The 26,857-nt window shown below is 37.0% G+C and overlaps 1 protein-coding gene and 1 non-coding gene across 8 annotated transcripts in view; one reads left to right on the top strand and one right to left on the bottom strand.

Moving 5' to 3' along the window:
* Window positions 1–26,857, bottom strand: part of Tut4 (terminal uridylyl transferase 4) — a 113,976-nt gene that overhangs the window by 11,564 nt on the left and 75,555 nt on the right. For 3 of the 7 annotated variants that reach the window (XM_028888620.2, XM_028888635.2, XM_028888655.2), the window contains 9 exons: window positions 24,093–24,182; window positions 22,850–22,963; window positions 10,685–10,762; window positions 10,343–10,520; window positions 9,804–9,851; window positions 9,476–9,558; window positions 4,119–4,234; window positions 2,711–2,895; window positions 1,772–1,872 (listed from right to left, as the gene is read on the bottom strand). In XM_028888620.2, coding sequence (XP_028744453.1) covers window positions 1,772–1,872; window positions 2,711–2,895; window positions 4,119–4,234; window positions 9,476–9,558; window positions 9,804–9,851; window positions 10,343–10,520; window positions 10,685–10,762; window positions 22,850–22,963; window positions 24,093–24,182 — 993 coding nt within the window. The remainder of the gene's footprint in view (window positions 1–1,771; window positions 1,873–2,710; window positions 2,896–4,118; window positions 4,235–9,475; window positions 9,559–9,803; window positions 9,852–10,342; window positions 10,521–10,684; window positions 10,763–22,849; window positions 22,964–24,092; window positions 24,183–26,857) is intronic. The other 4 variants (XM_028888627.2, XM_028888641.2, XM_037202790.1 and 1 more) reach the window with 2 other exon arrangements.
* Window positions 15,114–15,220, top strand: LOC114707731. Its single transcript, XR_003736699.1, has one exon. It is a non-coding gene; the product is annotated as a U6 spliceosomal RNA (small nuclear RNA).

The raw sequence follows: 26,857 nt of genomic DNA, 5'->3' as shown, positions 1-26,857 counted from the left end.
GACAGCCCAAACAAAAATCTGCCTACACATATCTGAGGCTTAAGAACTGAACAGAAACAAGGCAATGAGGGCTCCTGTGTCTTTTCTATCCCATAGTTTATATAATTTATACAAGAGCAGTGCAAACCTGCTGAAAATTTGAACCAAACCAGAAATATAATCAATTTGCAATTTATAACAGTTATTCTGATTTAATAATGAAAGACTAAATAAAATTTTTAAAAAATTTAAAAAAAAAAAAAACCCTGATGAGATTAATTAAAAGGGTGCAATAAAGCCCAGCATGGTGGCACATGACTCTAATCCTAGCACTCAGGAGGCAGGGACAGATGGATCTCTGAGTTCCAGGCTGGCCTTGTTTATAGAGCAAATTCCTGGACAGTCAGGGCTACACAGAGAAACCTTGTCTCAAAAAACAAAACAGAACAAAAAAAGAGCTAACTGTGCTTCAGCAGTCCTGAGACTACAATACAGGGATAGAGGGAAGCAAAGAACTGTAAGGATTAGTTACTTATTACTTATTTAAAAGTCTCACTATATATATAGCCCTACTCAGCCTAGAATTCACCATGTAGACAAGGCTGGCATGGAATTCACACAGATCTGCTCACCTCAGCCTCTCAATTGAGTGGTAGTATACTAAGGTTGGGAATCACAACACCCAAACAAGGACTTTATTTTGTTTTGTTTTTCTAAGCTCATACTGCACAGGTTGGCCTCAAATTCACTATGTAACACACAGGATGACCTTGAACTTCTGATCCTCCTACTTCCTCCAACTTCCAAGTACTAGGATTACAGGGGTGTGCCACCATGCTTGGTTTATACAGTGCTCTAGGATCAAACCCAGAGCCTTGTGCATGCTAGGCAAGCAAGCACTCTCCCAATTGATCTACAACCCCAGCCCCAATTATGAGTTATTTTTGAAAAACTGAAGCAATAGAGCTTGGTGACTAACTGGATATAGAATTTAAAGAAAAGAAATGTGAGAGAAAAGTAGACTTTGAGAGACAGACATTAAGGCTATAAACACTGGACGAAGAAGCAAATCTATAGTACTGGAAAGAAACATAAACAGCATTCTAGACACAATTAGATCTGAGTTGCTTTGTTAGACACCAGAAAAATAATGTCCATTAGATTCTTAAAGAAAAGTCAGGCAAGAAAAAGGCAAATGACAAAAAAAAATTAGGAGCAACACAAAAAAATAATTAGAGCATAAGTCTTATACAAAAATGTGGGTTCAAGTTGATTTCAAGTTATTAGTTATCCATTAGTAGATCTTAGGCAAGAAATTAAATCTTCATTCATTTAACTAATAATAATGTAAACTGTCTCATGTTTCTATTGAAATTAAACAATGCACATGGGAAATATGAACAACAAATTCAGGATCTTTTCCCTCCCTCTTTAAGAAGTTCCTAGGAAAGCTAGCCAGTAGTGGAATCCCAGGACTCGGAAGGCAGAGACAGGTGGATCTCTGTGAGTTTGGAGGCCAACCTGGTCTACAAGAGTGTTCTAAAAAGCCAGGGCCACACAGACAAAACCTGTCCTGGGGGTGGGAGATGAGGGTTGTCCTAGGTTCAAACCATCAGACTGCCTCAGCCTCCAGACATTAGGGACTACCAGTCAGTGTACTACACAGTGCCTGGCTTCTGGTACACTTTCATAGCTAGGAAAAGATGTGAAAAGGGGTTCAAAATTAAAGTTGTGAAGAGTCAGATACAATGGCTCTCTTCTTGTCAAACTCATTCAAAGGCACAGTACTTACACATTCTGAAGACTGTCTAGTTCTTATGGACTGGTCACCCTGTTGCTGGGCTGAACCAGCCACCTGCTGAGCATTGACAAGGTTACGGACCAGCTGGGCTGCTGAGAGAAGACATCACAGAAAAAAAAGGTCAAAAGATACAGAAAAAGCTGGCAGGCATGTTGTTTTACATCTAAAATCTCAAGGCCTGAAGCACCAAGGTGGAAGGATTTCTATGAATGCAAGATCTGAACTGCATAGTGAATTCCAGGTCAGCTTGAGGTACATTATGAGGCCCTGACTCAAACAAACAAACAAACAAACAACACAGGAAAAAGTAGTGAATAAATACAAATCAATGAACTAAAGATTACTTTAATGGTATTTATTTTGTGGCAGTAGAGATTGAACACAGGATTTCACATGTTAGGCAAGCACTACCCTGAGCTACAACCCTAAACTCCAGTGTCATAAAATTTCAAGTTTGTTGATTTTATCAAGCTATATTTTTTGAAATAAGGTTGATGTTGATTATTGAAAGTAGAGTAATAAACACATAAGCAGCAGACAAAGAATTCTCAAAAGACTGGACTAAAGTGAACTTTTAAATGATTATTTTAGGGAAAGATATGTACCACTGCTCTACCTCAACTCCAAGCTGAGATCAAACCCAGGGCCTTGTACATAGCAAATTTTCACTCTCACTGAGCTAAACCCCTAGGCCAGATCAACTAAAAAAGAATACCTGAAGTCAGGTCATATTTATATGGGCAATTCCAGGGAAGTTGGTGCAGGAAGATCATAGGTTTGAGGCCAGCCTGCACTATATAGCAAAACTCTGTCCCCAAAACAAAGTACACTAGTACTGGGGCTGTAGCTCAGTAGTAAACCATGTGTTTAGCATGCACAACAACAGCCTTGGTCTGCTCCCTCTCAACTGCGTCCGGGATTTAAACTTACCGGCCACACTGCTGTTCCTCTGGCGGGCCAGTTTGACCTCTGGGCACTCCCGGCGCACGTGTCCTGCATCTCCACAGATGAAACACCGAAGGTCTCGGGAGTCCAGGTCTCGGGGGTCTTTTTCTTCTTCATTGCCTTCCTTCTCTTCTTCACTGTCTTTCTTCTTTAGTCTAAACAGTAAACTGCTGATACCAATAATGTGGAGCCAGGAACTTATAAACTGATGATTCACAAAACAAACTAAACCATACACAATGACAAATGGACTAACACACACAGTTTTATGTTGTTTTTTTAAAGAAACACACTTTCATCTATAACATACCTAAATCATACTTCAAAAATTAAGTATCGTAGTCATTTCATAAGAGTATTTGTTTATTTTTGAGACAGGGTATCACTATATAGTCCTTGCTGGTCTGGAACTCATTATGTAGAATCCATTGGCCTCAATGTCAAAGATCTTCCTGTCCCTATCTTCCAAGTGCTGGGATTAAAGGATTGTTCTACCATGCCCAGCCACACTAAAAAATTCAGTATGCTGGGCCGTGGTGGCACACGCCTTTAATCCCAGCCCTCGGGAGGCAGAGCCAGGCGGATCTCTGTGAGTTCGAGGCCAGCCTGGGCTACCAAGTGAGTCCCAGGAAAGGCACAAAGCTACACAGAGAAACCCTGTCTCGAAAAACCAAAAAAAAAAAACAAAAACTTCCTGATGTTTTATTAAGCCAGATTTGAAAATGAAAGGTGCTCAACCCGTCTACTGAATATGCATGTGAATTTGGGAGAGCATGAACCCATATATATCTTTTCTTCCTTTCTTTTTTTTTTTTTTTTTATTGTTGTTGCAGTCTGAGACAGGGTCTCATTAGCTCTGGTTGTCCCTAACTGGCTAACCTCAAACTCACAGAGATCCTCCTCCTGCCTCTGCCTCAGGCACTGGAATTAAAAGTGTGTGCAACCATATCTAGACGCACAGACAGATCTTGAGGCAGTTCAGAGACCATGTATTTCTCAGTTTACATAATACACAGATGCAGCTCAATATGTTATTTCCAGGATTCAGTTTATCCTACTTTTACTGCGAGCTTGTCCTTATTTGAGGACTATGAAGTCCTCCCCTTCTTCTTGTTCCCAGCTGTTCCAAACACATAATGTGTCAATAAACATTTCTATTAAAAAACTAAAAACTGAATGAATAAAAAAACAAATGTTATAAGGCATCACTGAACATAAATTCCATGTTACAAAATTCCATTCAAATGAACATTTATTTACTTATGATCCAATTAAAACCCTTGAACTTAAAATTTTAACTTTCATACTTAAATCATTTCTGAGTAAAAGTATAAATACAAATTAGTCTTATATTTATTTTCTCTATAAAATTGATAGAAAATTGTTTGCCAACCTTTTCCTTTTGGGACAATCTTTCATGTAGTGACCTATTTTTCCACATACACGGCAACAACGATCATTAGGAGCCAGTTCTCCATCTGTTAATACTCTTGAATCAAAGAAGTACTCCTGAAAAAAATAATAATTATACTACTTTAAAAAAAATCAATATAAAACTTCCCAAATGCACAGGAGATCAAGGTAAAAAAAAAAAAAAAAAAAAAAAGAAGGTTAACAACTGTAACTGAAACCATAGGTAAGAAAATAAAGTTCAGAATTATTGTCAACATCATAGGTGGTAAAGTACTAAATACTTTACGTCCAAATTATACAGTACAATGTAAAGAGACTACAGATAAGTGAAATCTCAAAAGTAAATACTATTTTCAATTTCAATTTATAGACAAAGAAATTGCAGCTCAGATGATTCAAACTGTTTACACATGGTAATGAAGTTAGCTAAATCTCATATAAAAGATTTAAAGTTTTATCTGTAGTGACTATAAAACTCAAGCTTTCTGTTACACCAGGATACTTCTACAAAGGAATTGCTCATCTTTCCAAATGGTTTTATGGAAAGAAATCACTATGATTATTTAAAATGCAATTGGATTTGCAATTTAAAAGGAAAAAAAAAAGTATATGGGTATTTGGCTGTGAGTTTACATAGACCATGCAGGAGCCCAGGAGCCCAGAAGAGGACATCAGATCTGCTGAAACTGGAGTTATAGGCAGATGCAAGCTGCTCATGTGGATGCTAAGACTAAAAGTGCTCTCAACCCTGGAGCCATCTCTCTAGCTCTGCAAACAGCTTTTAAAGAAGTGACATTTACTATATAACATAGAACGTACCTGAGAAGGCCAGAAAACATTTTCCAAGTCTTAGAACTAAGTTCATTTCTCTTCTATCCTCCTACCTTGCTCATCCTTCTTTTAATGCTTGATTTTTCAGGAACACTAGCTTACCCTAACAGTAGAGTTTATCCTAACAGTAGCCATACTTCTGGAAGCCAAGAGAGCTTTTTTGCTGCCCATATAAGTCCATGTAAAAATCTGGGATAAATACCCCAATAAAATGGTAATAAAAATAATTACAAACAAAAACAAACAATGGTCAGTGTAGAAAAACTGAAAACCATACATATTTCAGCATTATATTATAAAATAGCACAGCTACATTAAAAATACACACGCACACACACATGCACACGAATATTCAACCAAATCAGTAATTCCACTTCTTGGTGTAATCTAATAAAAACATACATTCGTGCAGCAAAAAAACCTTATACATATATTCATAAAAGCACTGCTCATAATAGCTAAGACATAGAAGCAACACAATTAAACAAATGGATGAATAAAATGTTATATTTATATAGTAGAATATTACATTCAGCCATAAAAGAAAAAAAGAACTGACACATCCTCCATCTCAGATGAAACTTAAAAATATGTTCAGCGAAAGAAACCAGGACCAAAGAACTACATATTATATGATTCTAAATGAACAAGAAAGAGTAAAATCTAAAAAAGAAGGCTAGTCGATTAAGAATGGGAAAGAGAAGCACTCTTGGAGCCCTGCATGTTCTCAGGAGTTCTTTCTGACTTCCTTAATAAACCTACTATGCTTCCTCTTCGTTAAAAACAAAAACAAGTGTGTATATGTCTCTGTAAAAGAGGTGTGGGTAAGGATTAGAAAGACGGTTCTGCAGTTGAGAGCAATTACTGCTCTTGCAGAGGACCCAAACTCAATCCCAAGCACCCACATTGAGCAACTCACAATTGTCTGTATCTCTAGCTACAAGTAGATCTGGTGCTTCTATGAACTCAGTTGCACACACCCAGGCACCAACCCACATGCAAATAATTAAAACACAAAATAAATCTTAAAAAACAAAAAATCAACCCTCAGAAATTAAAAATAATGAAATTTTGGTGGTATGGTTACCAAATATTCTGAATAACTCAAAGCTCTGATTTATACTTTATCAGAATTATACCTCAACAAAACTGTTTAAGCTAGTATGGTACATGGAAGCAGGTAGCCAAATGGCAGGGAGGGAATCTTCAGAAAACGAGTAAAGAAGCCCAAACATGCATAGAATAGACATAGAAATAAACTCAGACAGCTCAGACAGACTTAAGAAGCCACATGACTGAGGCCTATAAGCCTTTGCTACACCCAGGCGCTGGGATTACAGGCATGGTCTACTGTGTATAGCTACAATTCGGTTTCCTATCAAAACAAGAGCAACAACAAAGTCCTTCCTCAGTTCACCAGTGGCTTAGGCAGAAACAGGCACCACCCATCATTCTGTTTTTCTTATCCATCACTTCTAAGTAATCGTCAAGCAGTGACCATTCTATTCCTGAATTTCTTTATGTTCCTCTACCTCACCATCACTTAAAGTGACCTGCTTTTGAGATTTGTAAAACTCAAATACTTTAAGGAGATTAGGTGGTGGTCAAACATGAAATATAAGAACTTACATAATGAAAAGCAAAATTTTGCAAAACTATAAACTTAAGACATTCAGAATATGTCAGCAATGAATATAATTTATACAATTTAAGTTTACTAATTAAGAAAACCATAATTTTATGAGTATGCATGTGAAGAGAGTAATTCAGTTAATTGAGATGAAAAAATAAGTGTTCCCTATCAAAATCCATGACAAATATTCACCTGTAATTCATCTCTTACAACAAGAACAGAAAGGAAGAAGTAAGTAAGTAAAGAAGGAAAGAAGGAAGGGAGGGAGGGAGGGAGGGTGGGTGGGGAGGAAGGGAGGAAGGGAAGAAGGAAGGAAAATAAAAGAACTAAGAAATAACAAAGTGGGACAAAGTATAGGACTTAGTGAATTTTGAGTAAAACAAAATTTAAAATGCTTTAACAACAAAAAAAGATTTATTCTTTTACGTGTATGTGTGAGTACCTGCATTGATGTATGTACACCATGCATATATACATATATATATATATATATGCCTGGTGGGCATGGAGCCCAGAAGAGGGGTCAGGTCCCTTGGAACTGTACTTACAGATATTTGGAAGCTAATATGGATGCTGGGATCTGAACTCAGGTCCTTTACAGGAGCTATTAGCCACTTGAAATACATTTTATAGAATGAGAGATTACAAGTAACTAAAGATACAGTAAGACTATCAAATGCTGTGGGATGTGTTTCTGTACGCTGTAAATATGTGATGCTGATTGGTTGATAAATAAAGCTGCATTAGCCTATGGCAGGGCAGGATAAGGTTAGGCGGTACATTCAAACTAAAGGTGAGACAGAGAAGGATGGAGTGGGGACAGATAACAGCTCTCCACCCAAGAAGCAACAAGATGCCAGCAGACAGGTGGTAATGCCATGGCCATGTGGCAACATATAGATTAATAGAAATGGGTTGAGTTAAGAGCTAGCTAACAAGAAGCCTGACCCATAGGCCATACAGTTTGTAAATAATATAAGCCTTTATGTGTTTGCTTAGGACCAAGCTGCTGTGGGACGCTGGTGGGAGAGATTCGTCCTGACACGGGCTGGGCAGGACCAAGAAACTTCCAGCTACAATCCAACTATACTAAAAGTCCAGTGAAGGGTGGCGAGTATTAATTTGTAGCTGTACTATACATTAGAAATTGTCTAGGTTAGCTGGGTGGTGGTAATGCACACCTTTAATCCCAACACTTGGGAGGCAGAGGCAGGGAGATCTCTGTGAGTGCAAAGGCAGCCTGGTCTACAAAGTGAGTTCCAGGACAGAGAGAAAACCTTGTCTCTTAAGGAAAAAAAAAATTGCCTAGGTTTTATGACTTTTTTCTCATTGGTGCTATTCAAAGCAGACAGATAGATGATAGCTGGAGTTAGTGTAAGGTTGAACATACATGGACAGTAGTTACTATAGAATGAGGAAAAGTATAAACCAGAAAGTAGACAGGGTCAAATGGGAAAAGAAAAGAGAGACAGAAGACAACTGATAGATAAGAAAGTAGGTTAATATATATTAGAGGACCAAATAGTAGAAAAAATAAAGTGGGAATATCTGAGTAAATAAGAAGGATGAAAAAGTAGAATGTATACTTTTATCTGTGCACAGTGTTATGTCTGCGTGTGCGTGGTTATGTGCACATGTGTGCGTGTATATATGTGTGTGTTTTGGCTTTTTGAGATGGGATCTCATGATGTAGCCTACACTGGCCTCATCACAGCTGGCCTTGATCCCGTTTCCACCTCACAATGGCTGAAATTACAACTGTTGAGTCACCAAGCCCAGCATACTTTAATCTTTCTGAACATCTTCTAAGTATCCAGCATATTTAGCAGTGAAAAAGAAATTAATTGTAAACATAAAAGACAATGAATAGTTCCAATAAGTTACAATACTGATATAATAAAGACAAATGTCCAAAAAAAGGGCTGTAAGCTATAAAATACCATACACTAAAAATTTAAATAGAATAAGTAAGAAGATTAAAAAAATGATTAGAGGCTCAAAGGGTCCTCTTTCTAGACATCAAAATAACATTTGGTTTTAATACTAAATGAATTAAACAAAACTAAATATAAATCTACATATAAGTAGGGACTAGGTGCAATGTACTGGATTATAAAAGGATTACTAACATTTTTAATTGAGGTCTCTGGTACAGCACTGTGTACTTCCACTACTAGGTTCCCACTGAACATGCACACAAATAGTATTCCACAATTTACAGGTAAAATATCACTAAATGTGTATTGCTATGTCAATTAATGCATTAATAAAAATGTTATTTTTAATAAATAATTTTTTCATAATTTTTGTGTTTTAAAATTTCCTACTTAATTATCTCCAATATAATTATTGCCTGCAAAGAGGCTAACAAAAATAAACATACATGAGAACCAGTGTTCCGAGGACAAAAGATTCTGCTTTTACTCCACCATAAAAATAAGAGTTTTAAAACTAGACTGAACAAGTTTTGAAGGACATTCATTATGTGATAATAAAATACATGGTTTTACTCACTCCACATTTTTTTCTCTTAAAAGTCTCTTCCTCTAAACCTGAAACCTCCTCTGGCCTCCTAACCAATAGGAAGCAAGCAAAAGCTGAGGGAGACCAAACAACAGTAGGTGACAAACACAAGCCAGGTCAGGAGGAAGTCCTTCCTGCAGTCTAACCCTGCGCACCACAGCTACAGCAGAGGCTGAGAGGAGCCACGGTACGTAAGTACTTCGGATCTGTCTTTTCTGTTATTTCAGGATTGGGAAATCTACATCTGAGGTTTTGCTCCCTTTCACTTTGCCATCTGTAAAAACCTCAATGACAATGAAGTTCTATAAAAAAAAAGAAAAGAATGAAAGTTCCAAATAATGTAAACTTACAGCTTCTCTGCCAATGAGTGGATAAAAGGGGGTACCAAAAAGTTTCCTTCCATTGATAAATGCCTTCATAATGAAATTGGTCACTGTGAAGAAAGATGATAAAAGATGCAGACATTACTATGTCAGAACTTCCTTTTTTTTGAGACAGGGTTTCTCTGTGTAGTTTTGGTGCCTTTCCTGGATCTCACTCATTAGACCAGGCTAGCCTCAAACTCACAGAGACCACCTGGCTCTGCCTCCCGAGTGCTGGGATTAAAGGTGTGTGCCACCACCACCCAGCTGCTATGTCAGAAGTGTTAAAGGAATATTTTCTATATTTAAAACTTACTTTTTCTAGAAACACCAGCACCAAGGTTATGATTCAAGTCAAAAGGATCTAGAAAAGAAATATTTGTTAATTAATAAGTACTACACCATAAAGTGGACTTTGCAGGAAGAGGAGTCTAATTCTATATATTTTCAAACTATTCAACCCAGTGAATTTTATTTTATCTTTTATTTCTATTCATTTATTTATCCATTTATTTATTTATTTATTTATTTATTTATTTATTTATTTGCCCATCCACCCATTTATTTATTCATTCATTCATTTATTTATTTGTTGGTTTTTCAAGACAGGGTTTCTCTGTGTAGCTTTGGTACCTTTCCTGGAACTCGCTCCCCAGGCTAGCTTCAAATTCACAGAGATCCACCTGTCTCTGCCTCCCGAGTGCTGGGATTAAAAGCGTGCACTACCACTGCCCGGCTGTGAATTATTCTTTTAAAGTATTAAGTGACAGAAAACAAGAGGCTGACACTTTCAGAGAAGTTTTCCCTGCTAATTTTTCTTGTGGTTCTTGAATTAACAATAATATAAACAATCACCTTCAATTGCAATGCATTTAGATGTCCACTGCTTTTCAAAAGTGGTCAAAAGCTTTTTTTGCCGAATACTGATTACATACTCCTTAAAATCAAACTCTTCAGTGTAGAAGCGAAGTAGTCCTAACCAAAGCTCTCCTAGTGATTCTGTGTTCTTTCCAAGGGAAGGTAAACGCTTTTTCTTCAGGGAAGGAAAAGAGAAAGATGGAAGAAAAGGGTAAGGGAAAAGAAGAGAGAAATAGGCATATTATTAAAAATATAAAAATTAAAAGCAAGTAAAATTATTAAACCATGAAATCCTAACATCAGTAAGCATTCTACAAAATAAAATTAAAAAAAAATTACCAGTTCTTCTGTTTTATCAAAGAAAAAAGCATTCCATCCATCAACCATTCTCTGTGGAATCTGTTTTCCATCAAAGATCTGTATAAAAAATATTATAGTTAGATTTCAGTTATCCAACCCATAGACCTACAAGCCTTCATTATCATTTCAGAATTTACCTACAGGAGACATTAATGAATTACTTCCCAAGGAAAAACACTAGGACGTGATAACTTGATACCAAGTAACTAATTAATGAGAATATACCTAAAACCAAGCTGAGAAAGTCTATCTTAAGAGTATCAGACTCTCCCATTACTATTTGATATTAATAATATTTGATGCTACCTGTTTGGCCTATCTAAATACATCCAGCCCAAGATATAGTAAAATCAAAGTAAAGAAAAATGTGCGTGAGTAAAGGATTATAAATGTAGTTATCAATAGATAATATTGATTATATACCCAAAGGAAATCAGTATCACTGTTCCCTAGTACATTTTATCAGTTACTAATATCTGATAAGACAGTAAACTTAGATATCAGATTATGTTTAATGGAAAATTAGGTAGCTTTCCACGACATCTTTATAAACGAATTATGAATTTTTTTTTTTATTTCAAGATCGTTTATTTTCAAAATGGGTCACAACATCAGCTTTTGGCCCATTCTTCCAAATACACAAGCTATAAATGCTTGCTCAACAGCTGAGGGGCACGTTAGTATCATGTCTGAAAAGTGAATAAAATAGATATAAAACAACTAACTCTGAATTTTTTTAAGTTTATATTAATTTGTTCAGTCTGGCCTCAAACTTGAAATCTTCCTGCCTGAGCCACCAGAGCAGCTGATAATGTGTCACTATGTCTGACTAAGAAATACTATTCTGTAAGAAAAAAAAGCATCCAATAGAAAATGGTCCTTTTAGATATAATTGAATTCCACAAGTAATTTTATGATTTGCTTTTCTTTTTTGAAACACGGTCCAACCTGGCCTTGAATCTGTTATGTAGCCAAGGATGACACTGAACTTCTGATCTTCTTGCATCTGGCTTCTGAGTACTGAAATTATAGGCATATGGCACAATGGCTAGTTTATATAATACTAGGGATCAAACTTAGGGCTTTATGTATGCTAAACAATGTTACCAATTGACCAACTGGGCTACACATCCAGGCCTTGTGACTTGCTTCTCTAAAAGAGGTTTAATAAAATAACTCAACAAATTAGAAAGTTATACAATCTTCAGAGTCAGCAAAAACTAATTTCTAGTCGCAGGCCTAAATATAGATTCTGGTCAATATAATTATCCCCATAACCTCCAATTAACCCAGTAAAGATAAAGGATTACATTAACTACACAAGTAGTTTATAAATCAACTTTTTAAAAAAGTATTTATTTTCTAATTACTAATGTGGATATGTGTGAGTGCGGGTACCCAAGGAAGCTAGAGGCATCAGATCTCCTGTAGCTGGAGTGACAGGAGATTGTAAACTGTCCACAAGGGTGCTGAGAATTAAATCTGGGTTTTCTGCAAGAGCAGAAAGTACTCTTAACTGCCCGAGCCATCTCTATAGTCCCCAATTTACTTAAAATTTATTTATTTATTTTTACTTTACGTGTGTGTCTTGCTTACATGTTTCTGTGCACCATCTGTGTGCCCAGTACCCAAAGGGACCAGGAAGATGTCTGATCCCCTAAAACTGGAGTTATAGATGATTGTTAGGTGTCACATAGGTACTGGAAATTGAAACCAGATCCTCTGGAAGGGCAACCAGAGCTCTTAACCACTGAGTCATATTTCCACCCTCCACCCCCCAAAAAAATTTTGCACGCCTTGAATCCCAGCACTCGGAAGGCAGAGGCAGGCAGATCTCTGTGAGTTCGAGGCCAGGCTGGTCTCCAAAGCAAGTTCCAAGAAAGGTGCAAAGCTACACAGAGAAACCCTGTCTCGAAAAACCAAAAAAAAATTTTTTTTTTACTTTAAAAAATAACTACATTTATCTATCGTGTACGTGTGTTCACACACACGCTCAAGAGCATGTGCCATGACACACATCACACAGGTGGTCAGAAGACAACTTGCTCATAGAGGTCAGTTCTCTTCTTCCACCACATTGAATCCCAGAGACAAAACTCAAGTCATCAGGTTTGAGGACAAGGGCCTTCACCTGCTGAGCCATCCTGCGGGGCTCCATAAAATATAAGTAACCTTCTTGAAAACTGACATGTGAAATAAACAACAAGCAGAAGTGTCTTATTAATTTAATATTTGTTTGTTTTTATTTACTTACATATGTTTATGTTCTTTCCCCCCAGATAGGATCTGCCTATGTAGCTTTGTACGAGCTGGAACTCACTATTTAGACCAGGCTGAACTTGATTTGGAGATCTGCCTGCCTCTGCCTTCTACTGCTGGGATTAAAGGTGTGTGCTACCACCTCTGCCACCAGTCCAGGTGCAGAAGTGTTTTAAACATGGCACAGCTTTTCTTTCTCTGTCTTCACGTCTCCCAACATACAGACAGACAGTAATGAGCCCCAAATACAATGAACCCGAAGAGTGCTTCCAATCACTTGATAAGTAAATCCTGTGGCCCTTAGGCAACTTGCTTGCACTCCTATCTGTCTGGCCGTTAAGATTTCATTCTCAGGTTTAAATTCCTTATGGTCAAAAGAGTTACAGCCTGTGTGTGAAGCACAAAACCTCAATAAACCAAAGCTTACATATACAAATTGTTGACTGAATACAGTATGTGTGTTAAAGATCAAGTTTACAAAGATTAAGCTAAGTAAGTAGCTTTGGAATACTTACCTATAATTTAGAAAACTACAGTAACCCAAAATTGTTTAGTGTGTTTTCTAGCACTTCATAAAACAACAAAGAAGCAAAAGACGTGGGAGCTGGAGAGATGTTTCAGTTGGTGAAGCACCTGCTTCTCAGAGCCCACATAAAATCTGGGCATGATGCTGTCTATGCCCCTGTAGTCCTAGAGACGTTAGGACAGGATACAGATAGAACAGGGAGTCTGGAACTGGAGTTGTAGACCAGTGGTTGAGTATTTGCCTAACATGTGCAAGGCCCTGGGTTCATGCTCTCGAAAAAGTGAAAGCTTCTAGCATTAAAGATTTAGATGTGAGGGCTATGGATGTAGTTCAATGGTTGGTACAGCTTGCTTAGCATGTAGGAGACCCAATTTCAATCCCAAGTACCAAAAACTCAAAAGTCATGTTTAAGAAACTTGTCTACTTTATTGTTATAATGTTTACAATCTACTCCTATACCAAAAATATACTTTTTTTTTTAGTTGCGTTAAGGCAAAATTTACTATCTTAAACATTTTGTTTGTTGGCATTAAGTACATTTACAGTGCTGAGCTACCATCAGCCGTTTAGTCTTTTTTTCTTTTTCTTGTAAAACTAAAACTCTGTATGTGTTAAATTGTTATTTTCTATGCATCCCTCTCCCAGCTGCTGGCAACTACAATTCACCATTCTATTTTGTGTAACTATGAAATTTGATTATTCTAAGTACCTAATTGGAATCAAATACTATATCTCTTTATTAACTGGCTTACCTCATTTGGCATAATGTCCTCAAGGTTCTTTGATTAAATTTAATTTTCCAGTTGATATAGTTTAAGAAAGCATAAATTTTCATGTAATCAACTAAGAACAATACTCCTAAATCTCTTTTACTGTTAATTTTTATGTAAAGAATTTTCTTGGACTTACGATTTGCTAGAACAGAAAAAAAAACTCTGCTTAAGAAAGTTCCTTTTAACCTGAACGTATTATTGATCAACAACAAAACAAACAAACAAAAAAAACCTCCAAGGGTTAGGAACTCAGTTTGGTGGTGGAGCCTTAGCCTAGAGGTTCAATCCCAGTACTACAAAAACAAAACACTCCGAGAGCCAACACATAGTGTGGTTTATACCTGAAACCCCAACTACTCAGGAGATAGGCAGAATAATACCAACTATCAGGTCAGCCTTAGCAATTTAACAAGATGTCTGTCATAAGATATAATCTGTAATATAACTAAAAATTATAAGCTTATAAAATATTTAAAATTGTAAGGGAACTTGAGATATACCTCATTGATACAGCATTTGCCTAGCATGAATAAGGCTCTGGAATCAATACACAGCACCAGAAAACAAAACCCAGACTAAACCTTAATAACCAGATATTTAAAGTTAGCTTCAATTGCAAATGAAGCCAGAGATAAGTAACGTTACTAAATATATCCTTGACATTAAAAAAAGATCCGTGCCAATGGCCAGTATTTAAATAATACCAGACAACAAAAACCTATGACAACCAGAAAGAGCTGGAAGCAAAAATGTACGTTATCAGTCTGGAGTTATCAGTGTCGACCCACAATACTGGGTCCATTAATTGACTGTCATTTTAACAATTATAATATGTTAACCAGATAATGGGGTATTCTCTTTCAACAGTACATATACTAAAACTGAAGGGACACAGAGAAGATCAGCATGGACTACGCATAAGAATAACAGCAAATTCATGAAGCAAGAAGGGTATATGAGAGGGTATGGAGGGAGAAAAGCAAAGAGGGAAATGATATAATTATATTATAATCTCAAAAACTAGAAGAAATATTTTAAAAATAGATAATGGGAAAGTTTTCTTAAGTTTAATAAAAGATTCTATTATATTTTCCCAACAGTAACAATAATTTTGGTAATTATAATAATCAAAAAATAATGGTAAAAGAATAATTAAAACAATCACACTATGAACACCTACTTTTATATCTATTGTAAAAAGGCATTCAGTTTCTCGGTTGTATTTATTAGGTTGCTTGAGAGGTTCTCATTATGTAGCGTTGGTGGGCCTGGAGCTCCCTATGTAGACCAGGCTGTCCTTGAACTCACAGAGGTCCCCTACCTCTGCCTTCTGAAAGGAAGAGTGTCTGCCCAGTTTGCCCTTGTTTTCTAACTTTGAAGAAAAGTGTGTTACTATGTATCAGTTAGTGGTTTTTGGAACTGCTATATCCCAGTCTTAAATTGGAGGCCGATTCTCCTGCTAATTACAGACATGCACCCACCCATGCACCACTTCAGTGTCTATGCTATGCAAGACACCACTGGAAAACTAGTCTATTACATTTTGTTTGGTTTTGTCTGTTAAGACAGGATCTAACTATGTAACCTAAACTTGAAATCTTCCCACTTCACATCTGCCATCGGTATTACATTTTTATTGATAATGAAACTCAAAATCATGGAGGTTAGGCAGCTTGTTGAAGTCCATACTATCAGAATTATGAGTCTGACTAAATTCTGAGCCCAAATAACATACCTGCATATATTAGCCCATGCTACCCCAATGATTATTAATCCATGGGAGATCAGAGAAAGAATACTGTGAAAACAAAATCTGTGGCCCACTCATGTTAATCATATGCTGTCAAAAGAACAAAGTATAAATAATATGTGAATAATACCACAGCTCCCCAAATTCAAAGCCTAAATAATCAGACAAACATAGAAAGTGATAAAATTGGCTTTGGCAGGCCTAATTAATTAATTAATGATAAATTTAAAAACTTATAGAAGTGAGAGCTGGGCATAGTGGTACACACCTTTAATCCTGGCACTTAGGAGGCAAAGGCAGACAGATCTCTGTGAGTTCAAGGCCATCCTGGTCTACCTTGAGTTCCAGGAAAGCTATGTAAAGCAACCCTGTCTCAAAAAAAAAAAAAAAAAAAAAAAAAAGAAGAAGAAGAAATGAAAGCTGTAATACTCATGGGGGGGCAGAGAGACACAGAGTATATGGGTTTAGATGAGAGGGAAAAAAGTTAACATGGACAGCAATGGACCCATGGAGATAGTGTCTTCTGGAATAAGAAAAACTACTGTTAATTTCCCAACGTGGCTCCAGACAAAACAGGTAAATAAAATATTTCTCTGGAATGGTAGTGTTAAAATAAGAACCTGGATGCTCACCCTCTGTGGCCCATTACCCTGCTCTCCAGCTTCAAGGTAGCAGAGTTCCATGTCTGGAGGGAAGGCAAATGAGGCTAAAGTCCAAGAACTCAAACCTCAAAGTTAATCGGCATCTTTTCGTTAAACAAAACGAAACAACAAAATAAAAAAAAAAATTATAACCAGCAATAAGGGGGAAAAACAGGAACATAAATTAACATAAAATAAATAAGAAACCAGAACAATAGATCCCATAAATAATAAAAGGCAATATTTTGAACTCTCTATTCCCAAATATAATAACCTATATAAACTAGACTCTTCTTTCTTTGCTTTTTCTTTTGTTTTCTTTCTTACTTGCTTAGTTTCATGGTAGTCCAAGATGTTCTCAAACTCAGTATATAGCTCAGTATAATGACATTAAACTCCTGATCCTTCTGCCCTCATCTCCCCAGGTTTTGGGCCTACAGGCACACACCTCATCTGGTGGATGTGGTACTGTAGAATCAAACACTGGGCTTCATGCATATTAGGCCAGCACTCTACCAAATGAGCTAAATCCCTAGCCTTTATGTTTATCTGTTTATTTTTTGAGACAGGGTTTCACTCTGTAGTCTAGGCTGGCATTGATGTCACAATCTTCCTGCCTCAGCATCCCAAAGTGCTTCAATTACAAGTATGAGACTATACCCAACTAGACCAATTACACCTAACTAGACCAATTTCTTAAAATACACATTTTGCCAAAATGCACACAAGGAAAAACAACAATCTGAATAGGAACGTATCAGTGAAAGAAACTAAATCAATACCTAGTAACATTCAAGACACAATCCAACAATATATCAAAAAAATTTATAAATCAAGACCAATTGAGATACATCCCAAGTATTCAAGACTGGTTCAAAATATAAAATTCAGGCCAGGTGGCAGTGGCACATGCCTTTAATCCCAGCACTCAGGAGGCAGAGCCAGGCAGATCTCTGTGAGTTCGAGGCCAGCCTGGTCTACAGAGAGAGATCCAGGACAGGCACCAAAACTACACTGAGAAATCCTGTCTCGAAAAACCAAAAATGAATAAATAAATAAACTAATTAAATTCAAACTAATCTATCACATTAGCAAGCAAAATTAAATATTACCATTATCAATAGACTCAGAAAAAGCAACTGACAAACTGACAAAACTCAATACTCATTCATGAAAATGAAAGTAAAACCAAACACAGTGACACACAACTACTTCCAAATTCAAGAAAATCAGATAAACTCAGAGTTTATGAAAAGCTTGGGAAATACAAAAAAACCTGTTATCTCCAAAAGGACAAAAATAGCTAGGCATGGTGGTACAAGACTACAATCCTGGCATTAAGTAAGCAGAAGTATAAGGGTCACCAAGACCAGTCTGGTACAGATACATACCAAGTTCTAGACCAACCAAGGGCTACACACAAAACCTTTATAAAATTTAAACAAAATTTAAAAAACAAAATTAAAACTACAATGAAAACAAAAGACTTCCATAACCTTGTAGAAAATTGTTTTAACTTGACAAGAAAAAAAAATCTACAGGCCTCTTTTCCCTCTGGCAGTGCTAAGCTAGGCACTGGCACTGTGTGTGAAATATCTGCATAGTCATGAAACATCTTTCTCTGCTTCTCCTTGGAGCCAATTTGTATTTTTCTTTCCAGTCCTTGCCTGACCCTCAGACTTGACTCCTCCCTGAATTCAGTCTTCTTCTTGTGCTGTCCACTTTAAAAATTTTGCCAAAGACCATGGTGGAGAGATGGCTCACTGGTTAAAATCACTTGCTGCTCTCAGAAAGGACCAAAGTTTGGTTCCCAGCACACACTGGGAAATTTGCACCCACATGGTATTCCCTTAGATAGGCACACACATATAAACAATAAAAGATATTGGTCAGACTTTAACATACACCATACTACGGACCTAAACATAACAGGTAAGCATATAGAAAGATGCTCTCTAACATAAGTAATGGGTAAATACTGACTGAAACAATGAAATGCCACAGCACATCTAATAGAATGGCCAAAGTACAGAACACAGATATAACACAAATTCTAGTAAGGGCATGGATCAAGAGGAACTTTCCTTCATTTCTGGAGGGAATAAAAATGGTACAGCCACTTTGGAGTTCAGCAGTTTCACTTTAACAAACTAAATACTCACATTGTTCAGCAATCCTGCTTAATAGTGTTTACTTGGAAGACTTAAAAATTACACCCACATGAAAATCAAAAATTGGATCTTTTTGTCAGTTTGAGACAGGGTCTCATGTAGTCACACTGGCCTCAAAGTCAGTATGTAGCTGAGAATAACCTTGATCTCCTCCTGAGCCTTCTACTTCCATCTCCAAAAGCAAGTATGACAGGCACCTTTAGAGCTCCTTTATTTAGGACTGGGAATCAAATCCAAGGTCTCATGCATGTGAGGCAAACTTTACAAACACAACTACTTCCCCAGCCTTTTTTTTTTTCCTTTTGGTTTTTCGAGACAGGGTTTCTCTGTGTAGCTCTGTGCCTTTCCTGGAACTCACTCTGTAGCCCAGGCTGGCCTCGAACTCACAGAGATTCACCTGCCTCTGCCTCCTGAGTGCTGGAATTAAAAGGCGTGCATCACCACTGGCCGGCTTGGTTTTTTTTGTTTGTTTGATTTTGACACAATGTCTTGCTCCACAGCCAGAGCTGGCCTTGGACTTTCAATCTTTCTGCCTCAGCCTCCAAACTGCTGGGATTACATGAATACATCAAGCCAAATTCATTATGTGGATCTTTATATCATCTGTATGATAATTGTCAAAACTTAAGAGCAATCAAGGGCCAGGCAGTGGTGGCACACGCCTTTAATCCTAGCACTCGGGAGGGAGAGCCAGGCGGATCTCTATGAATTCGAGGCCAGCCTGGTCTACAGAGTGAGATCCAGGACAGGAACCAAAACTACACAGAGAAACCCTGTCTTGAGGGAAAAAAAAAAAAGAGCAATCAAGATGTTTTTCGGTAGGTGACTAAATAAAGAAATTGACACATTCAATAAAGCAATGAGGCATTTACCAATGTAAAGACATGAGGAAAATGTAAAGGCATATTACTTAATTTGAATATTTAAGTCCCTTCTCCCCCAAAGTCCATGTGTGTGAGTAATTGTAAACCATTTATTTATTTTTATTGTATGTGTATGGGTGTTTTGCCTGCAAAATATGTCTGTGTACCATGTTTGTGCCTGGTACCCAGGGAAGCCAAAAGAGGACAGCAGATCCTCTGGAAGCGGAATTTCAGTTGCAGATGGTTGTGAACTGCCACGTGGGTGCTAGGAACTGAATCTGGGTGCTCTGCAAGAGCAGTCGGTGCTCTTAAGCTGCTGTACCATTCTCCAGCTCTCAGAGAGTATCAACTTGCTATAACTTAGCATCCCCTCTGATAGAGAGCAAGAATGAAGGATTGCCTACATTAAGGTGAGCTGTACACATGTCTGTAGACAGCTGTCTTAATTGTTAGCTCATATAGAAGGACCCACCACATTATGGGAAACACCATTACCAAGGTGTTGGGAGGGAAGAGACAGGAGACAATTACCAGAAAGCAAGCAGTGCGCATGGATGTATTCATTTCTCACTGCTCTTGACTGTGGATGTGACATGACCAACTATCTCAAGCTCCTGCTGTTTTGAATTCCCTGAAATTATGGACCAAAGTTGAAGCTGTTTAAGCCAAATAAACTCTTTCCTCCCCTAAGCTACTTTTTTGTCAGAATATTTTATCATAGTACAGAAATGAAACTGGGACAATCTGTTAAAGGCTTGGTCATCAAGATGATGCTATGATGATCTTATTAGGTTTTTCTGGGAAATTATTATGTTATTGAGAGCAAAGACCCCAGTTTCAGTGTCTCTGTGTCCCAGCTCATAATATATGCAACCTGCTCCACCACATACATGAAATATGATATGCTAATAGAGAAAAGGGCCAACTAACCTTAAACTCTACTTGTTGGAATCATAAGCCCAAATATAGCATTTATTATATAGGCTAACTGTCCTAGTTCATTGTACTAACGTGAAGCTGACTCATACAATGGGTAAAAAAGAAGCCAAACATAAAGGGTAGATACTGGGTATAAGTGATTCCAACTATCTGATATTCTACACCAAGACAAAACTATGGAGATACTAAAAAGATCAGTGATTACCAAGAGTTGGCAGGATGGAGGATGACTAGATAAAGCAAAGACAAAGTTAAGAAAAAAACTGTATTGTATAACAATATGCACATAATTATATATTTATCCAAATCTACATGATATACAACACCAAGCATGAATCACAAATGCAAACTATGGATTTGGTATGACTATGACATGTCACTGTAGATTCACAAATTTTAACAAAGTATTAGGTTGATAATGGAGAAATGACTACCTAAATAGGGGTTACATGAGAAATCTCTACATATTCCTCAGTTTTGCTGTGATCTTAAAATTAACAAAAAACTACAGACTGGTTTGACTGGAAATATGTCTCAGTAGTGTAGTGCTCATGCATGTATGAGGCTTGATTCACAGCACCACAAAGACTTTTTTAATACCAAAAACATAGTACTTAGTTAGGAATTTTTTTCCTGGGGGGGAAAAATAATTAAAATTTTTATTTCCCTGGTACTGATTGTAAAACGGGAAGGAGGCACTGCCAAAACCCTATCATTCATGAGACTATTTAAAAATTTAGGACTAGCTATAAGATATTTATATCACGTGGCTAGATATTTTGTCATTTTCTTCTTTGCCAACATATTATAATTTATGTGAGAACAGATACTTGGTTTTCCAGCTAGGCATGGTGGTGCACACCTTTAATCCCAGCACTCGGGAGGCAGAAGCAAGCAGAGCTCTGTGAATTCGAGGCCAGCCTGGTCTACAAAAAAAAGTTCCAAAACAGCCAGGACTGTTACACAGAGAAACCCTGTCTCAAACAAACAAACAACAACAAAAAGAATATGTGGTTTTCCAAATACTTCTGGTATTTTTCTCCTATCTCTAAACAGTTATACTTCTAAGAAGATAGAACTGGACCTTCTCTAATGCCCACAAATCCACTCTTGTGCCCAAAATTGGGAAGAACAAATGGAAGATTAAGAACTATTTTACACCTATTTCAGAGAGCATAAACTGGCTACATCAATTGACACTAAGTCACCAATTCTTGGTAAATATGAACATAATAAGCTCTTTCTTTCAAGTGCACTCTTCTGCTTAGTTAGTATGACTTTAAAAGAAATGAGGAAATTTTTCCTACTTTTTTTGTTTGTTTTTGTTTTTTCCAGACAGGGTTTCTTTGTGTAACCCTGGCTGTCCTGGAACTCACTTTGTAGACCAGGCTGACCTCGAACTCACAGAAATCTGCCTGCCTCTGTCTCCAAAGTGCTGGGATTAAACGTATGAGCCACTAGTGCCCAGCTTTCCTACTTATTCTTGACAAGACTTTTCAAGGTTGTCAAAGCATACATAGGACTATATAAGGAAGGAGGAGGAGGAGGGCAAGTACTCCAGAGAGAAGAAACTTCTTATTTCCATGTGAGAGTCTATAATATTATAAGTTTGCTACAGGAACTTGATACACAACCACAATATTCTTTTTTTAGGGGGGTAGGCGAGGGTGAGACAGTGTTTCTCTGTGTAGCCCTGGCTATCCTGGAACTCACTCTGTAGATCAGGTTGGCCTCGAACTCAGAGACCTACCTACCTCTGCCTCCTGAGTGCTGGGATTAAAGGCGTATGCCATCACCACTTAGCTCATCTGCAAATATTCTAAGACTATAACATTTTAAAATACTATAAAAGATACTCAATAGTTCCAGTTACCTCATATCCCTTTGGTATTCAATATTCTCCTATAATAAATTTTCCTTAAGGTTCACTATTTAATTATAGCATTAATTTTAACAGGAAACAGAATATTCATGACAGAAAAATCCCTCATAATGTCATGAACTCAGCAAGCTCTCCTGTTTAAATCCATGATTTCCTTAAAAACACCTGTAACAGTTCTATTTTAGATAAGGTATCACTCAGTTGCTTAGGGTGCCCTGAAACACACTACGTAACACAGGCTGGCCTTGAACTCAAAATCCTATTTCTCTGTAGTCCAAGTGTTAGGACTATAGGCATCAGCCCCTATGCTCTGGGCTTTACAGTACTGTTTAACACTAACCTCTTGCAGGACTGGGATAACTGGTGGCTTTCTTTGCTGCAGAAAGTACAGCACCATAAGGATATACGCATATGAAGATAAACTTCCTCGAGATGCATCTCCAATGTCACAGCGCTAGAAAATAGAATGAATACAAATAAAAATTAATATTCTCATTCCACAAACCATTGACTACTCTGATATGCCATTCTTTTTTATTCATTCATTCATTCATTCATTCATTTATTTATGAAAAGTAACTCTATATGGAGTCCTGGCTGTTTGGGAACTTACTATATAGACCAGGCTGGCCTTGAACTCACAGAGACCCACCTGCCTCTGCCTGCCAAGTACTGGGATTAAAGACGTGTATTACCATGCCTAGCAACTCTTTAAAAATCAGTTTAATACAAATGCTATGAAAAACAAGCACTATCAAAATAAGAAAAGCAAAACAAATTTAGTGACCAAGTATTTGCATTCCAAAAATTATCTTCAAAAATTTATAAAATAACTAAGAAATTTGATTTTAAAATTGGAATAGTTATATTATCAAAACATTAGGAAAAAAATTAGTTTATCAGTAAAATTCAGGATAAAAGTACTGGAGCTATCTATACAAAGTCGTAGTACGTGTCTTCTAAAAAAATTTTAAGTTAAATTAAAAAAGAAAAATGAGGGTTTGGAAAATGGCTCAGTGGAATAAAGCAATTGCTGTGAAAAAACAAGAGGGGCCAAGTTCAAACCCCCAATTCCCACATAAAAGCTCCGAAGTGCTTCATGTGCCGGTGAACTCAGCACCAAGGGCAGAGACAAAAAATCGTGGGAGCTTGTGGATCAGCTATCTTTTTTTAAAAGCTCAGGGACCAAGCAGGCATGGTAGTATACACTTTTAATCCTAGCACTTCGAAGACAGAGGCAGAAGGATCTCTGAGTTTGAGCCCAGTCTAGTCTAAATAGCAAGTTCCAGGCCAGCTAAGGGTACATAGTGAGACCTTGTAACAAAAATAAATTTAAAAACTTAAGTAAATAAATTAAATTAGTATGTACAAAAAGCTCAGGTCCAACTCAGGAGATTAAAACAGGGAGATCACCTGAGTCCAAGAAACAGAGCAAGACCCTATCTTAAAAGAGAATGAAGAAAAAAAAAACCTATATAAATAAAATTGAGACAATATTTGTTACAAGTCTAACACCAGTATGTTTCACTTTGGCTATCATAAGTATTATAACAAAACAGATGATTTCACTTCTTCCTAAGTACCTTAGCAAACACTTTCATAGTATATCCCAAGTATTGGACTCTAGGGTCAATAGCTGCATAAGTAGCTAGCATTCTTGTGTTGTGTTGAGCCTGAAAAGAAATTACGTATTAGAAATCATTAAATATGAACTAATAAACTTATAAATCAGGTAAAAAGATGCAATATATTGTAAATAGTATATTGAGATTTCAAAATGCCTAACAATTAGTCAAACAAGTCAACTTTACTCTGAAATTAGTATCAAAATGAAAATACTTTTTTTTTTACACTGCTCACAGTTGAGAATTTACACACACCAATAATCTGTCAACCTTTTTTTTTTTCATTATTTAATATGGAAAATTGGGAATGCAGTGCCCCCACTATCACCAATTATACTGTCAAGTTTCCCACACCTGCAGGGGTCAGTCAGTCTTCCCTGCCAGGGAAGTCTATCTGTCAACTTTTAAAATTGGAAGTATAAACCAATAACAAACATACTAAGAAGGAGATCACAGACATTCCCATTCACAACAGCCTCAAAGAAAATAAAGTTATCTAGGAGTACACCTAAACAAAGAGGTGAAAGATTTCTACCATGTAAACTTTAAATCATAAAGAAAAAGATAAGACACTAGACACACCATACTCATGGACTAGTAGAATCAATATTGTGAAAATAACTTTCTGCCAAAAAATCTTTAAAGATTCAATGAAACCCAATAAAAATCACCTCATTCTTCACAGAAATAGAAAAAACTATCCTAAAATTCATATGGAAACACTAAAGAGCATGGGTAGCAAAAGAAAAAAAAAGAAAAAACCCGAACAAAGAGTCACATTGGAGAGATTACAATTCCAGATCTTAAGATATATTACAGAGCCATATAATAAAAACAATACAGTACTGGCACATAAAAAGACATGTAGATCAATGGAAAAAAATTAAACACCCAAACATGAGTATGCCTAGCTACAGCCATCTAATATTTGACAAAGATGCCAATAACATAAACTGGAGAAGAGACAGCATCTTCAAAAAATGGTCCTGGGAAACTGATGTCCATATGCAAAAGAATGAAATTATACCAGTTTCTATCACCTTGCATAAAAACTAACTCCAAATGGATCAAAGATCTAAATCTGAATGCTCAAACACTGCAACTACTACAAGAAAGCATAGGCAGCACTTTATTTGGTATAGGTGTAAGGGAGGACTTTCTGAATTAAGACTACACTTGCCCAGGAATTGAGTCAACAATTGAGGACCTCATAAAACTAAAAAGCTTCTGTATCGCTAAGAAATAACCTAGTGGCCAGGAGGTGGTGGTGCATGTCTTTGATCCCAGTACTTGGAAGGCAGAGGCAGTCAAATCTTAGTGAGTTTGAGGCCAGCCTGGTGTACAAAGCAAGTTCCAGGTTAGCAAGGACTATTACACAGAGAAACTTGTCTTGGAAAACCAAAAAGAAAAAGAAAAAAAAAAAAGAAAAGAAAAGAGGGGAGGGGAGGGAGGGAAGAAAAAGAGAGAGAGAGAGAGAGAGAGAGAGAGAGAGAGAGAGAGAGAGAGAAAGAAAGAAAGAAAGAAAGAAAAAGAAAGAAAGAAAGAAAGAAAGAAAGAAAGAAAGAAAGAAAGAAAGAAAGAAAGAAAGAAAGAAAGAAAGAAAAGGATCAAGTAAAGAGAAAGCCCACAGAATGGTAGAGAATCTTTACCATCTGTAAATATGACAAAAGGATTGATATTCGGGATATATAAAGAATTCAGGGGTTGGGGATTTAGCTTAGTGGTAGAGCGCTTGCCTAGCAAGCACAAGGCCCTGGGTTCGGTCCTCAGCTCTGAAAAAAAAAAAAAAAAGAATTCAAAATACAGTTAAAGGGGGAAAAAACAAACAATCCATTCAGAAATGGGCTTGGGATATGAACAAGGAGTTCTTTTTGTTTGTTATGCTTTTCAAGACAGGGTTTCTCTGTGTAGCCCTGGCTGTCCTGGAATTCACTCTGTAGACCAGGTTGGCCTCAAACTCAGAGATCCACCTGCCTCTGCCTCCCAGCTTAAAGGTGTGCGCCACCACACCCGGCTCAGGGAGTTCTTTTAAAAAATAAATAAATAAAAATGGCTGAGAAATCGCTCTCCAAAAAATGTTCATCACCCCTAACAATTAGGAAAACACAAACTAAAACAACTTGGAGATTTCATCTTACCCTAAAACAAAACAAAACCAACAATAAATGCTGGAGAAGATGTGGTGAACTCTCATCTTCTAAGGGCAGGATTTCAAATTGCTGCAGCTACTCTGGAAATCAGTGTGGAGAACTCTGAAAAAGTTACAAATAAATCTACCATATGAGCCAGCTATACCACTTCTGGACATATGTCCAAAGACTCAACATCCCAATCTACCAAAACTTGCTCAGCTGTCTCAACTGCCGCTCTATGCATACAAGATGGGACATAGAAGCTACAAAAATGCCCTTCAACTGATGAATGGATAATGTGGTACATACACGAGGGACTACTATTCGGCTGTAAGGAAAAATGAAATCATGAATATGCAGGTAAATGGATGGAACTGGGAAGAAAAAAAATTCACACTGAGCGAAGTAACTCAGATCCACAAAGATAAACACATCGTGTTCTCTCCCATCTGAAGTTTCCTAGGCACAAATCTTCAGATGTGAGTATATAATCTGAAGTGAATAAAGAAGCCAGAAAAGTAAAAGGGACTATGGAGAAAAAGAGAGGAGCAATAGAGAGGAATAATAGGGTACGAGTGATTTTGAAAAAAA

Source organism: Peromyscus leucopus, chromosome 2 (assembly GCF_004664715.2).
Source record: "Peromyscus leucopus breed LL Stock chromosome 2, UCI_PerLeu_2.1, whole genome shotgun sequence".
In the NCBI taxonomy this organism is placed as follows: domain Eukaryota; kingdom Metazoa; phylum Chordata; class Mammalia; order Rodentia; family Cricetidae; genus Peromyscus; species Peromyscus leucopus.
The sequence above is the reverse complement of the archived record's forward strand: the minus strand, read 5'-3'. Positions and strand labels throughout refer to the sequence as shown.